Source organism: Aythya fuligula, chromosome 1 (assembly GCF_009819795.1).
Source record: "Aythya fuligula isolate bAytFul2 chromosome 1, bAytFul2.pri, whole genome shotgun sequence".
NCBI classification, from domain to species: domain Eukaryota; kingdom Metazoa; phylum Chordata; class Aves; order Anseriformes; family Anatidae; genus Aythya; species Aythya fuligula.
In genome coordinates this window covers 40,642,187-40,658,884 of record NC_045559.1, presented here as the reverse complement: position 1 = coordinate 40,658,884, position 16,698 = coordinate 40,642,187, and the positions used below count along the sequence as shown (strand labels likewise).

Genomic DNA, 16,698 nt, shown 5'->3' with positions numbered 1-16,698 from the left:
GATACCAGGTTAAGAAAAACACCTAGGAAAAAAAATATAGAAGACTTTTCCTCACCTTGTTGCCCAGTGAAGTGGGGTAGAATTTAGATCTCCTCCAAGCTGATCAACGATAGCACCTTTTGATATATAGTATCTAGTACAACAAAAAGGTGAGAATTATTGCTCATCTTGGTTACACAGAAAGGACACAACAAAACAGGCAATTACAGGTGAGAACTTTTGCTTTCATATAAACTTCCTTCTTAGAGGTCAATATTTTTTGCCTTTTTGATAGGGCTAAGGAGAATAGGAACACCCCTTCCTGTGTTTTAAGCACACTGCTGCTTCCGAGGTTGGTTCCAACATAAAACAGCCTAGTTGTTCTACATACAGACCGTGCTACCATGTAAATATCTGATAAAATGGATTCTTCTAAAATTTGTAGGGGTGCTTGCTAGGTTAAAAAGAATTCTGAATTTGTGGTAAAGGAAAATGCTGCTAGAAAACTAGCATATTTAGAGAAGTTTGGCAAAGACGACAAAACTACATATAATTCATCTCAGAGCATGTATCATCACTGCAACTCCCCGCTGAAATCACTGTTCCAAGAGCTCCTGCTTAAGTTACAATTTTAGCCAAGTAGTAAGATTTTACATGTTTCTCTGTTGTAGTACAGTATTAAATACAGGACAAAAACATTTGAGTACTTCTAAAATATTTCTAAATGATGGGCTAGAGATTATCCTTTCCTCAAGAACATTTTTAAACAGATGGGAACAAAATATAAATTGTTGTAGTTAAATGTGGATTGCTTATTCAGTCATTTGTACTGTTTTGGCTAACTGCTTTCTTTGCTGTTTTATTTGGTACATGAAGCTGGCAGTATTATTTTTGCTTTGTGAAAGCAAAAATTCATGTTTTTAAAAACAGGTCTTCCCACAAGGCACAGAAATTTGGTTCTTCATTCACTACTGTAAATGCCAATGGCAAAGAGTTACAGCTAAAAGATCTTTGAAAAGTACTAGCTAGGTACAGATTTCTAAGCGCTTGAAAATTTTGAGTACCTGTGCCTGCAGTCTTTTTGCTTTCATAACACCTTTAAATATTACATGGATCCTCCTTTTCCTGCCCACACAAACCGGCCTTCAAATCCTCAGCATTGAGCTTCTGGCACCTCGATTTCCTCTAAGTGTTTCAAGACAGATGGCAAGAAGGACAACAAACAGAACAATCTGAAAAATGTTGCTTTAAGTAACTACCTTCTTCTTCTCGAGTGCTTATCTGTTCAGAGTGAAACTTCAAAAAGAGACCACAAGTTACCTACAGAAGCAACACCTGAAGAATGCATTTGCTAACAATGTACAGGCTAAAAAACCTAATACCCTGACCAATACAGGACAGTCCACTCTACTGCTCTCCAACACCCAAGAACAGCAATGCAGTGTATCTCTCTGCTGAAGTTAAGCGTTTGGACTTTTCAAAGACAACAAGGAAGATTTTCTGAAAGTCTTGGTCCTGTGTAAGTGAAAAGGCAAAGCCTGTATAAGCTAAAGGGACAGCATTTCATTGTTGTGAAGCAAAGTCTCAGCTACCAAAGAACAAATTTCAAAAGATACCGAGAAGCAGATTCAGTCCATTTTAGGAAGGAGTTCCCAAGGAAATCTTGTCTAGATAAAAAGACAACACAGACATTCACAGCCAAAGCTTGGATCCATCTCACTGATGTGACAGCCACTCATGGGGAGGTGAACATTAAACAGATTGCCTTCATTCAAACACTGGTCCCTGCAGAAACGCAGAATATGTTCAGATTTTACCGAGCAGAAGCATTACTTACTGGCTAGTACATTTTATTTAGAACGACGAACTTGCAGTTTGACAACTGGGAAAATACAAGGCGACTATCTCCTGCCAGATGGTACACTGAAATAACTCTTTATGTTTCCTTAAGGGTGTTCTAGACTAATTTGAGATTTATCACTGTATTACAGTACACATGGATGGGGAGATTTTTCTGCAAAAGTAGTCTGAGAACTTGATTTCCTGGTCTAGATAAACATCTAAATAGGACAATTTTGTGCTTCATAAGAATGTTACTGAAAGGAGGAACTGAATGATTTGACTCTCACTTAGTCATCCATGCTAGAAGATAACAGGTGTGCAAGTCCTATTTAAGCAATCTACTTACACTCAAAGCAAGCAGATCTGTTAAGAGGTCGGCTTAGGAAGAAAATACTTCCACTGATCTCCGCATTACAGTCACTAAGTCTTCGTCATGCATTTGTAAACTGCCCCTGTTTGGATTCAGGGGCTGTGAAATTAAAGTGCCTGCAGTCACCATTGCTAGAAAAAGTAGAAGGGAAATCCTCATCTGGAGAAACAGGGACAGTGCAATGCAGTCACTAGGTAACTGTAGAGGTACAATGCTAATTTTTGCCTTTTCACAAAATTGAGTCAAAGACAGAGCAACGGATCAGTGTCATGATGAAAACAGAATGACATTATGGTTGTCCGACACTTGGGTGACATTTATCCCTGACCCTGTAGAAATAAGAGCAGGTTCTGTAGCTTTCATAACGAAGCATCTTGACTGGTATCTAGGCTGAATCCAAAGTTTCACAGCATGGATGACAAACTTCTGAGAACAAGAGGAGTCTAGTTCTAAGTTTGCTCTTTCCACAGACGAGCTGCTAAGCTCCTTCATCAGGATGACAACACAATATAGTCCATATCCAGTAAGACAGGCACTAAGATCTTGCATCATGAGACCATACCTAGACTCTTTCTCTGTGATACCAAGCTCACTGGCCACATATGTAATGGAATCATCCACTGCACATAATGGACAGAAATGGTGGAGACCTGGGGAGAGATGTCAGCACTCAGCTGTAGGTGGAGAGATCTCCCTGTCATATAATAAAGAACTAAATACAGGTTTAGCTTAGAGCTCAGACTTCCATCTATCTAAACCCAGTATTTTGATTTTGAACTGTCTCTATGTCCGACAATCGCTAAAACAAGAAATTATTAGCAACACGCTCGGAGGGAAAAAATCTTGCAAAATAAAACACAAGAAGCACACGCTGAAGTACCACTCAAAAAAAAAAAAAAAAAAAAAAAAGATTCAAAAGAGAAATAATTAGGAATTTACAATTTGTCTGATTTTACGCTATGGATGAAGAAAGGTCCTCAAGCGTTTGGAGCTTTTTTTTTTTTTTTAATAAAAAACTGAGTATTATATGAAATGCTACTGAACTAAAGCATAAGGTTGCAATCAAGTATAATGCAGGCAGTAGATTCATAACAAAGCTAATATGGAAACTATATGTAAGTTAATAGGGAAACATTATCCACAATATAGGCCTATTTTCTTCATATGCCTGATAGTACAATGATGTTTTTAAATGGTTATGGTTGTCTCAATGCCATTCAGCTTTCAGACCTTACAAAGACACATCAAATAAGACAGAAGACATTTATATTACAGATATTGCAACAGCTCAAATAAGATTAATAGTTTATTGCACATAATTAATTATGCATTCAAGTTGGATTTAAAAAGTGAGCTCAGGGAAAAAAAAAAAAAAAACACAACTGCATTTATAAGTTGCATTGGTATTAAAGAAAAATAGCAATCTGAGAAATTCTACACATTGCAGTTATTTCAAACCAAGTTCTAAGCTGCTAGCCATGAAAGACCCAAGAGAAACCAGGAGGAAAATGGAATGAAAAGGATGAAAACAATAGAGTCTAAAACAATCTCACCAAGAAGGTTATTTGGCTAACCAGTGTTCTGCATCACTTTTGCAAGAGGCTGTCTTTCTGTGTGCCAGAAGGCACGCTGGTTACCCATCCTTAGTGAAAGGAAGATACCAAACACAGAATTACAGTTTCCATGATAAGTTCCTACCCACAATAAAGGCATAAAACCTCCTGCACTAGCTGTTGTTTCCTTCATTCAAGCATCTACAGCAGGTGGCCCAGGACCATGCCCAGGAGGCTTTTTAAGATCTCTTAGGAGGGAGACTGCACAAACTTGCTGGGCAGCCTGTGCCAGCGCTCAGCCACTTGCACATGGGTAAATAAATAAATGAAATATGATGTTCAGATGGAATTTCACGTTTTAATTTGTGCCCACTTCCTCTTGTCCTGTCAGACAAGGGAGAACTCTGGCTCTGTCTTCTTTATTCCTTTTCCATCTGGTATTTGTAGACATTACTAAAATCCTTTCCCCTGAGACATCTCTTCGCCAGACTGAACAGCCCCAGCTCTTGGAGCCTCTCCTCAGACATCAGATGCTCCAGTCCCTTAATCATCTTTGTGACCCTGCACTGAACTCACCCCAGGTATACCCATATGTTTCTTGTACTGGATAACATTAGCCTTTTTTGCAGCAAGGGTGCATTGTTGGCTCACGGTCAGTTTGCTGTGCACTGGGACCCTAAGGTCCTTCTCAGCAGAGCTAAATCTTCCTCTGTTTATCTACCTTTAACCTTCTTTTAAAAGAACTACATCAGAACAAAAGTCCTTTAAAAACAAGAAGAGAAATATGAACCTGAGATCTGCAGGCAACTTCAAGAAACTCAAGATCTGTTCTGATGAAGGCACTGGTGATGGACATATATGGATAGACCACACTTAAAATGAAGATGTTTTGCATTTGGCTTTGTGTGCATTTACATTCATTCATAAGAAATATTTTGAAAAGTGGACTGATTGAAGATGTGCAGTTTATACCAAATATCCTAGAATCTTACTGATTCGGTAATATTTTGCGTCTTTAGATATAACTGTATGTACTTAATTCATCATCTTGCTACTGGTAGAGAAAACAAACATGTCCTATATACAGTTCTGACTTATAAAACAGCAAGTACTAAGAATTAGTAATTCCTAGTAAAATGCAGAAATGTTATTAAACTCAGAACTTCTTGAAATGCTGAATGAAGAAGGATGCCCCTTCCATCATGTTAATCTCACTTATTTAAAATACATGCTATTACCTTGCATTAAATTTCACTCCCTAAAAAAAAAAAAAAACGTTGGCACTTCAGCAAGTCCACCATGGTATAAAGGAATTACACATTCAGCTGAACAGCTATTCCACAGGTTCATCTCATCTGAGAAAAGCTTAAGCTCAAATACTAGACATTTAACAGGTTTTATTTTTGTTAACTGTGTCATCAAAATGGTGTCTGTAAAACACGCAGATCAGATCTTCTGTCTACTATCCCCTCCCTCAGATTTCAAGAACTAAAATTGACTTTTTAAGATAATTAGGACTAACACATTTAAAACAACAATATTTTCAAGGATACAATTAGTTTATATATCACTTTAAGCGTAATACATACTTCACCAGATCTATCCTGTTGTTGATTGCAGCCCAGTGGAGAAGCGTTACGTTTTCTTTGTCTGGTTGCCGTACATCATAACCTGCTTCCACCAACTCTCTACATCGTTCATATATTCCATACCTTGAAGAAGAAAATCAGATTTTCAAAGCTGTTACCTTGCATAAAAATGGATAAGGCAAACTCTGTAATGATGATAATGCACAACCTTCAACAGAAGAGAAACAAAGCAGAGACTTTCTGGTACTACGTGAATACAGATCTCTTACAACAGTAAGTTTCACTGGCAGAAGTTGTATTAACCAGTTCAAGATTTTACAGAAGAATTGTCTCCACAGCAAACTATACAGCAGAACAAGGTGAAATACAGCTCAGTAGGATGCCTAGTATAAAACAGGATTCTTCTCTTCCCAGGGACTCAGCTGTATTTGTTTCTCCTATGTCTGTTTTCCTTCCTTTCCCATCTCTTGAAGGCCAAAGTAACAGGGCCAACTCATTTGAAAGTATCTTCCAAAAATCAGTGGAATGGATAACAAGATCATCAGATCAGTTACAAACATTAACAGATCCCTGACACTTTGCATTTTCCTTCTCAGATAACAAACAGCAATTTGCCTAATGTAAGTTAGTACTGTTTTATCATATCCCTTCAAAATTCTCTTTTAATATGAAATTAATGCTTTAATTAAAGACAACTATTAACTGTGAGCTAACTTCATTAAAAAAATTGCCTATATTTTGAAAGTTGAAACAATTCAGGAATCATAAATATCGCGTATGCATCTAACATAGGACTAACTCCAATATTAAATACCATTTGTCCTGATGCTTATGCTGTTTCACTCCTATTTTTAGTGGTAATAAAAGCAATGTAGAAATGCTTGTTAAGATTACATTTGAAAGTATATACAACCCACAAGAATTTCCTAAGTCTCAAGGAGGAGACTGGTGCCAGGCACAACCTGAAGTCAAGTTCAATGCTTCCTCTCTTTGTGACACCTGACTTCTGCAATAACAGAAGATTAACAGCCTCTCAAAGTTGGAATTTAAGTATGTTTTCCTTATGTTGCTTTCATATTCCACTGCAGAAGACACAGCCTTAGACAACTGAAGGCCCCTTTGCTCCCCTTGGGTCAGCTGGCAAAACTGGCATCCAGACCTTTTTTCCAGGGTAGTTCCCATTCTTGCTTTTTCTTCAATGTGTTTGAGTGGCTCTTCAACCCAGACACAGTCCTGCCGTAGTGAAGCCTCAATTGAATCAAGTCATATAACCTCAGGAATGCTTTCCAAGCCCACTCCAGGTTTGAAGCACATTAATCGGACAGTATTGGAAAAAAAAAAAAAAAAAAAGAAGTGCTATGCATAACAACCTCCTTAAATCATATTTTCTACTTCTTAGGAAAGTCACACTGGAAATTATGAAAAATGCTAGATATTGCTGTCATGCCTGTAATCTTTCAAAAGCATTACAAAAGCAGAACAAAGACTGCTGCCTGCAGCACATACAAACTGGAAACAAGCCTGTATAGCTTGGTTCTTCAGACTCAGTAAAAATGCAGCAGTCATGAATTATTTTGACAATAAAGCTTTGTTTTTAAGCGGCTGGGGGGAGAAGGGGAGGATGGGAAGGAGAGGTTTGGTTTATGAAGACTCACAAATATGCAACCAGTTAGACAAAATACATCCAGTCAGACACATGCAACTGCCAGGAAAAGTGATAAGGCTTTAAGACCGGCTGATCTCTGACACTTGTTTAAATGGGTTAACGTGATGCAATTCTTGGCTGGCCCTGCAGCCGCAAGGGCCACTGAAACAAGTCAGGACAACTAGGGGCAACTCAGCCAAGAACGAGGAGACGAGGCAGTAAAAGAGATGCAGTGAAAGCAGGACTTCTAGAAGACAAGAAAGCAAATTCTGACCTTGCCACACAGTATGTAGAATAGAATAGTTCAGGAGGTCGCCTCTCAGCCTCCTCTTCTCCAGCCCAGGCAGCCCAAGGGCCTCAGCCTGCCCTCATGGGACAGGCTGCCAGCCCCGCTACCAGCTTTGTCGTCCTCCTCTGGAGGCTTTCAAGCACCTTAACACCCTTTTTTGTGCTGTGGAGCCCAGAAGGGCACACAGTATTCAAGGTGAGGCCACACTAACACTAAACATAGCGGGAGAATCAAAAGGGTTTCACCAGCCGGCTATGCTGTGTTCAGCACATCCAACAAGTAGTTTGCCCCCTTGGCTGCCAGGGGCTCTGCCACTGCTAAGGCAGGACTTTCCTCTGATGAACCCACATTGACTATGCCTGATAATAGCTTTGTTCTTTAACTGCTTCTCGGTAGCATCCAAGATAATCTTCTCCATAACCTTCTGAGGGACAGAGGCTAGATTAACAGGCCTCTAGTGTCCTGCGGCTTCCCTCATGCCCTTCTTGGTGTAACATCGGCTAGCTTCCAGTCAGCAGGGACTTTCCCAGACTGCCAAGTCCTTTGGTAAATTGTTGAGAGGTGTCCAGCCGTAATATCTGCTAGCCCTTTCAAGCACTCTGCTATGAATCCCATCAAGCCCCACTTACTTCCAAATATTCAACTGATAAAGCTGCTCCCTAACAATTTCAGTAGCCACATATGGAAAGTCATTTCTTCCCTATTTGTGGTCTTCCAACACAGAGGACTAGGCAGCTCACGATCTATCATTAATGTTAAAAACTAAGGCAAAAGGAATTAAATGCCTCAGCCTTTTCCTCATCCTTAATTGCCAGGTGACTATCTTCATAAAGTATCAGTCTAATGTTTTCCTTAGACTGCCTCTTGCTGTTCACATACCTGAAAAAGCCTTTTTTGTTGTCTGACACCACCTTGGCCAGTGTCAACTCAAGTTGGGCTTCAGCTTTTCCTGGTTTCTCTCTGAACAAGCAAATTGCAGCTCTGAACTCTCCCTATGAAGCCCAGACCTTGCTTCCAGAGGTGATATATTTTATTTTGCTGCCCTAGTCCCAGGAAGAGCTTATTATTCAACCAAGCCTGTCTTCTGTCCCACTTGTTTTACTTGCAGGGGCAATGGGATTGTCTGCTCCTAGGCTTTTAAGTGGTGGTCCTTGAAAGGTGACCCACTATCACAGATCCCTAAACCCATCGGAGCCAATTCCCAAGGGATACTGCCAACTAACTCCCTGAGTAGCTTAAAGTTTGCTCTTTTAAAATCCAGGGTGGAAACATTGCAGACCTTTTTTCACATTATACCAAGATTTTTGAACTGCTTCATGATCACTGTGGCCAAGACAGCCACCTCCTGTCACATCTCCCACAAGGCCTTCTCTAATTCCTGTCCTAAGTACTTGGTGAGCCAGCTAGGAAAGGTGGCCTCCTACATCTGATGTTTGAGAATTATCTTCAACACGCTTCTGGAATTTCCCAAACTTGCTCGTCTGTATATCACATTGGCATATTACAGCATCTGGAGTTCGTAACTGATTATAAAATATGTAACAAGGTATAACTTAATAATTCCAATTTATTGTCATGAGAGGATGTAAGGATCTAGATAGACAAAAAACAGCTGGCAAAAGGTTAGGAATTTACAGCAATTTGTTCCTATTACTGGAAACAGTATGCTCTCTACAATTAAATAGAAGAAAACACTGAATCTGATGCAGCCATGGTTTCTTGAGCTCCGTCCTAGAAATGTAGCATTCTTCTCTTAACACACTACACAGTTTTTCTTTCATTAGTCTGCCATGGCTGACTTCACTTTGTCTTCTCCAAATGTTAGTGATGCACTGTTAGATTACAACATTTGAAAGCCACCTATTTCAGTCTGCATACTCACAATGTTGCTATAAAGGTTGTATTCCCTTCAAGAGAGAAGAAGGAAGACAAATCCTCTCAACAGATCAGTATATTAGTACAACAAATTCAGCATCTGGGTGAATTCTGGAGGATGGTAAGCATCAATGGAATATAATTTAGGAATATAGTCAATACTGCTGAATTTGTCTTGTTCTTGCGAAAAATGGGACTAGTTCTTTCAGAGCAAAAATCCCATTGTGCAAGTTCATTTCATTGTCACAGTCTAAGCCAATTCAGTAACTATAGTATCTTGTCACCGTAAATTATATTCTTAATTTAATACTTTCAATAATAGTGTCCTAGAATCCCTTTGTGTCTTAAATTTGTAATCTTTGGTTTTTGTCTGCAAGCACGCAGTCTTAAAAATAGATGCTGCCAGCTTTGCCATAGGAGCAACATCAAATTTGGTCACAGTAGTAAGAAGGTCTCTCTCTTCAGCGAGCACATCACCACACCAACAACCAGCATATAGGCCAGGAGCCTCCTCCCTTACCTTACTATCACTGCAAATACAATCAAAGCTGTTTTAACTGGAAATGCAATTAATACAAAAATTTTTTTTTGTTTCACCTTTTAAAGTTTCATTCCCACGAACAATGGCAGTTAAATACTAACATAGCCTTTCACATATATATTTTTTTGGTGTGTTAAACAGTAAGACAGCTTTGTTTTCAACAGCAAAACTGCTCTTGAGCAAACTCAAGAGCTGCCTAACGGACCTGGAACAATGATGTTGAGAGACAAGAGAATTTCAGCTGTTGTATACACTCCAGAGCCCCAGATTGGCTAGACGGTTGTGGCTATGTTGTAAACGTGGTTAAAAAAACACAACACCCTTCCATTCAAGCTTAAATTATATTGCTAAAGCTGGTATGTATATAAACTCCAGAGGCTGAAATGAGCAGGCAAAGAACACATACTTTTGTCACAATCTGACCTTCATCCCCTATGGGTGGATGAAATAAAAACAGGAGTAATCATCACTTTGGCCAGCCCTGACCAATTTGAATTATTTTCTATGTATCTTTTTTTTTCCTTCGTGTCTGGTACAGTATGAATAATAAGAAATGGTGAGGACAAAAGCCAGTTCTCAAATGTATCCAATTTATTTATTTCTGAGCAAGATTCAGCATAGATCCAGCATATTTTTGTTGCACTATTTCACAATGCATACAAATCTCATTTTTAATGATACTGGTTAATAAAACTAGCAGAAAAGTTAATCTTGCAATAACAAAACCATAATATTTGAGCACAGAGAATCAATACTGCAGAAGCCTCAAATGTTATTAATCTTATTAATGTTTAATACTAATGTTCATAATAGTTATTTAACACACTTCTAGCAGTTGGAATTTGCTCAAGGTCACTGCAAGCAGAAGGTGCCTCTTCACTCAGAGTTGAAAATCACAAAGCAAGAATTAACTTGTTCTGGAGTTAGTTCTGGTCATAACCCACCACATACTTCTCCACCTGTAAACATTAGCTGTTTCTCATTATTTTCATGGCTTAAAAGATCTAAAAAAAAAAAAAAAAAAACAGCCAGCAATGAGCTTTAAGTTACTATGTTATCATGGTACCTCTCCTAGGTCATCATGTTCAAAGTTGACTCCAACTTGGATGAAGCAGAGCTACTAGTGCTAATCCATAAGAAATGGAAATAAACAGACCTAAAATATCCCCAATTACACTTCCACTTTTAAACAGCTTATGGCTTTTCCTAGTTTATAGGAAACTCCATTCACTCCTCTCTAGTGAGAGCAGGTATCAGAGAAACTAAACTGGTACACAGCCCATCCTTGGATTTTATAGAGACAGAAGAAATACAAAGACCTGCCACGCAGTTCCAGGTGAAGTACTTACTAAATTGAGTAAAATGGAGTAAACTTATATTACTCTACTGCAACAGCAAAGGCAAAAATGGCCCATTTTTACCAGTGCATTGAAAATGTATTTTCAAATATATGAGTGGCCTGCTTCTGCCTGCTTCTACTTTTCAAAAACAGTGGAAACGTTACATGAATAAACTTGAATTTTGCTATAATTGAATACAAGGTGCCAAGGGACTACAAACATCTTGCAGATGTTACAATGTGAAGGGTTAAGAAAGTAGTGCTTTTAACTCTAGTTAAAAGAAAGAAAGTAGTGCTTTTAACTCTAGCTAGATGTCTTTGGACACATAAAATAGCCAATAGAAAGTGTCCTTCACATCAATGTGTATTAAAATTAAACTATCATTCTTACTCCAGCACAAGCTTCTGCAAAATAAACAGAGTATTTTTGGTGTAAATCATGCCTAGATCCAGTTTATGCAACTTATGAGGAATACATTTATAGTGGGAGAAAAACACAAATACTGATGAACTCCTTGCATCAATAACATTGACTGAACTGCTCTTTTCCATACAGTCTTAATTTGATTTTAAGAGGTTATCAGATTTGTAGATCAGCGTATAAGCAAGTTAATTTAGTAAGTGCTAAAACTACAAACTAAGAAGATAAAGCACATGAACAGTCCAACGTGGCATGAAACAAAGAACAAAATATTCTTCTGGAAAAATGTGTGGAGCTTGCAAGCTCTTATCATTTTGACCTGCTGAGAAACATAAAAGCAAATGCATCATTTTACTAACACTTCTATTTCTCTGTAATCATGTGCCAATAAAGTCTTCATCTCAAAGCGGAATTCTACAATCAAACAGCATGTAGAGAGTGGAGAGGAATTAAACATTTTCATCATCAACATTAAAGTTTAAGAAGCTATGCTCCCCATTTCAGTATGTGTTGCAGCAATAAACAACGCTAGTTGATTTCACAGGAGAAGCTTTTAATAATGTAGTACATGAAATACAGCATGAACAGTGACTGAAAAAGATTAAATGACTGACTAGGTACTCATATGATGCGACTGACTGCTTCCTGTGTGGGTTATCACAAACACGATAACAGACAACTCTAGGCTATGGTGAAATTCACCCTCTATCTTAAATTGCAGAAGCCTGCAATTTAAGTGGTCTTACATTAAATGACAAACATTTTGGAAGACACAATCAGACAGATTTGTCTTTCTTAAAGTGTCAGGTTTGTTTTGTTTTTTAAAGAAACAGAAAAATGCACAAGACTATTATTATAATTAGCTCTCAGATCAGTCCTGAGAACAATAGGATTTCATTTTATTAACAGTAAGTACCCCAGCTGCCATCTGATATCATTGCACTGAGAAAACTTAGATCCTTCAGGGGAGGTTTTGAAGTGTCCTGGGGAAAAAAACAAAAATACACAACAAAAACAAAACAACTGTGCTGCCAATCCTAGCTGAATACACATGTGAATTTTGGGAAAGAAAAAAAAAAAAGCCAAAACTAAGCAGACTGAATATAATTTTTATTCTGTTTTTCCGTATTGTCATTGAAGTTACTGAACTGCTTGGGGAGGGGAGTTCTAGTAGATACATTAGTGTTCTTTTTAGATTTTTGTTTGTTTGTTTTTTTAAACAAAGCTTTTTGTGGCATTCAACTTACATTAGCACCAAACTGAAAGGTAAACTGAACCAGTTATTTTAATCTAAGTAAACAATGCTATTTGAGGACAAGTGGCAGAGGATAAGATCACTCATTTTTTATTAATAAGAAAGAGGTAAAAAGGTTATAGATGTACAAGAGGCTAAAGAGGTTATATTTCTACAAAAGTAACTACATTGTTCATTTTAGCAGGAACTACGCATTAGTGATGCACCCTTTCACCATTGCTATTTATCATGTGAAACTTCACCTTCAACAGTAATGTGGAGACCATTTTTCTTACTTTTTTTTTTTTTTAAATTAGGCTGAATTAATATATTAGCAGCTTTATTTTACTACAAGCCTTATAATACTTAGTTTCTCTCCCTTAAGGCCTGATGTTTTATATAACATGGTCTTCAAAACTTAGTAAATACTTAAAATAAAGGTGAGGTATCCGTCTAGTCTGGGAGGTCCCAAGGAATACCACTAGCATAACTTGATCGTATACCCACGCTGAGTCATCTTTCCCTGAGCTATTAAGCATTTGGGCTGTGATAGAAAACAGCAGTCCTCTTACAGAGGAGAGGACTTCTCACCAACTGCATCACACAAAGACTGTGGAGGAATGTAACACATAACTCACAGCCCTATTAATTGTCAGAGGAGACCAGAAAAGAATTAAAGCACCTCAGCTGAAAGCACAGATCAACCTAAATCTGAGGGATAATGACAGAGACATTTATCTGAGACAAATGTGTTTCAGGGCTTCAAGCATACAAAAATGAAACCAGGTAATTTGCAAAATCATCGCTTCTGCTGTCATAGTTCCATGCCCTTAAGAAGCAGCCAGTTCAATGTTATACCAGTGCTTTAATTTCTAAGAATCCCCTGATAAGAAGATTATAGGTTGTAGTGTTACTATTAAACCCTATAGAGCAACAACTGCAGGGTCAGTCAACATCTACATCAGGAAGTTAAATCCCTAAGAACTCAAAAGGTGAAGGAAAGCACATACTTCCTAAACCTACATGTGGCCTATGTCAAATACTGAGCTGCAAAGGTGCCTTCAGTTCAAGGAGATGACTTTTAGGAAAGAAACTAAAAGCTGTTTTTTTCTTTTATAAAGAAAGGCAAATAGCTTGGCAATAGAGTAGGATTTCAAACTAACAATAGTTTTTAAAAATGAAATTGTATCATCTCAGCTAACTGAAAACCACGGGTCAAAGTGATGGTGGTGGTTTCTGAACAGTGAACAACATAAAGTTGAAAAGTAGTTCTATGACAATTCTTCTGAAAGTCTTGTGAGTCAGTACGTATTACAGGACTACACAGATTTGTCTTCTATACAATTAATCTGCATTGAAAAAGCAATTATTAGCTGAATTTTCTTTACAGTTTACTCCTACAATTCTTTTCTCAGCAATAAAGTCAGTTTCATAGCACCACTGAAAGTGGAGAATTAGAGATGATGGAGGAAGCTACATACAGATGCAGTCTTTCTAACCCATAAATGATGCCAAGAAATCAAGGAAATCCTCACATTTGCTCATCAATATGCTGCCCACTTACCTCTTAACCATCACTTAGAGAAAATAAACACCAGTACAAGCTGGAGGAAAACTGTACTTTCTCTTCCAACAATCTGCCCAGCAACCACCTATATTTACAACTTATCACAATGCTTCCTACATGTTTCTCACATTGCTCATAAAATGATCTTAAACTGTAGGGCTCACTTCTAAAATCTTGCGTTATTGTATCTACAAATACAGTTAGCCTTCAACTTTCTGCATATTAAAAAAATACATTTTTCTATACATATATATTATATATAAAAATATATTTTGCTATATATTTGCATTTTGCTATATATATATTTTGCTATTTGACTCTCAAAAAAAACTTACTGTGTGGCTTTGACAATGTCCCAAGTGCTGTAATCATCAATGTGGCTTTTCCGTCCAAGAGATTCACTATATCCATGGTTGTAATGGCTTTGAGGCTTTATTTCCTAAAAGAGACAAACTTGTTATTAGAACACCAAAATGAGCATTACTGAAGTTTCTCAGAAAAAAATGCAAATCTGTAAGTAAAAATAATATAAGGACCCAGTTCAAAGCACTATAAAGCTACTTGAATCTGAGGGTGACCAGCTGACTGGCCATATTGGTGCTTTTTGCAAAGTAGGCCACTGTATTCCTGAGAACAGACTGAAAACACCTTACAGAACATGCTACCCATAGCAGCAGGGCTCTGGCAAATCCTTTCCTGAGGAAGTTTTTGAGAATGCCAACAAAGGGAAACAGAATTTATTTTAAATAAATGCAATACATACAGTAACAGCTTAAAAAAAAAAAAAAAAAGCTATTGGCCACAATTTGAGAAAGTCTCAACGCTACTACAAATTTTACGCTTCAAATCACAGAGTCTGTAAAATAAATACTTGAGAATGGATAATACCGGTGGCTGGAACCTACTAACACTTTATTGATTCTTCAACTCAAGTCCCAGCTTCAGAGGTGATCTATACATTTAATCAATGCGTCTCTTTTTTGGCACAAAGTTTAAAAACCAGAATTTAATACTTTGTCAGAGCTCCTCAGCACAAAAGTACAAAGCATCAGCACGACACATTCGTCATCATATACAGTTCCTATTTACTTAATTACTTTGATGAACAGCATCGCTACAACCCTTAATGTTCCCCTTGGTGGAATTTACATTAAAACACCGCGCTGACGGATCACTCGGGTGGCAACGCACCATTTTTCTTTAACAGCTGCATGCATGTAGAAACTCAGATAAATCAACTCAGCAAGTTGAAATGGAATGTATTTGGCGTTTTCTCTACAATTTTCCATTTGTCACAAACACTGTGTAGCTGATTGCCTGTGTATCAGCACTGAATAACTTAAGCTGAATGTTTCTGTTACATACAACGCAATCAGAAAAAAAAAAGTAAAATGAGGATTTTAATGCATTCGGTACATTTTATAGCACTGCATTGTACTAAGTTAATATTGACTACAGAAATTTTGTACATAAAAAGCCTTTCAAGAGATTCAAGCTTTTGGATTTTTTGTTTTGTTTGTTTTTACCAAGAACTTTACAACATAGCAATACTGCAAGCAAAATCTTCAGAAACAAATGCAGAAGGATAAATTCGGTCAAAATCAAAGACTGAATGTTAAGATCTATTAGCACTGCCAAGTTCTTGACATAAAAAAGTAGTTCCTCCAAATCAAGCTAGGATTTGGGCCCAGAATAAAGACAGAACATGGCATACAAACAAGATGTCCATAAACACTGGACACACCCATCCTTTTTTCTGATTGTAACACATACTTAGGTAAACAATGCAAACTTTATTTTGTGCTTTATGGGATAAAACAGTATTTTGTATCCTCTATTACTCGATTCTCCATCATCTCGAAGTATAAGAGCAAGCTTTTATAAAAGCAGTAGAGCTATCTGGGTCCTAATTGCTATGTCTTGTTCTCTGCTTCAAACAGCAGGAGCTTATGGTTTTGGATCACTGGTGGCAGTTGCAGACCCTGAAGACGACCCCAACAGGACATCCTTGCACAACCTGCATCCTCACTTATGGCAGGGATTTAAGTGACATCTTGGGAAGGCTCCGCAGGAACAAAGCAGGAACCCACTTGTAAAAGAGTGGGAGAAGTGCTCCCTTTCTTCTCGCTCATCCCCAGCCTCACCCGTCTTTGGATAACACCCTGCCAATCCCCATGACACACAGCCTGAGCCACCCACCACAGCTAAGACAATCAGGGAACAGAGCACCAAACCCCAAGATTTAGCTACTCATACACGCCTAACTCTACAAAACAAGTCTGTCTCCATTTCCAACCATATTGTGCTGCACTTATGCACGCAGACATAGCTGCGGCATCTCCGTATGGAAAGGCACGTGTTAAAAGCGAGCAGTCTTACTCAATGCCATTAGAGTATGTCAAGAGACTGCAGATAATTCATTGAATGCTCACTTCTTATTTCAAGATGTTCCTT

General features: G+C 38.0%; 1 protein-coding gene across 1 annotated transcript in view; it reads right to left on the bottom strand.

The window, feature by feature from the left end:
- The window catches only part of ZDHHC17 (zinc finger DHHC-type palmitoyltransferase 17), a 69,407-nt gene that overhangs the window by 38,085 nt on the left and 14,624 nt on the right, over positions 1-16,698 (bottom strand). Inside the window, exons 2-4 of the mRNA XM_032182484.1 lie at positions 14,580-14,683; positions 5,334-5,456; positions 56-133 (exon numbers count right to left, since the gene is read on the bottom strand). Of these exons, the coding sequence (XP_032038375.1) occupies positions 56-133; positions 5,334-5,456; positions 14,580-14,683 (305 nt within the window). The remainder of the gene's footprint in view (positions 1-55; positions 134-5,333; positions 5,457-14,579; positions 14,684-16,698) is intronic.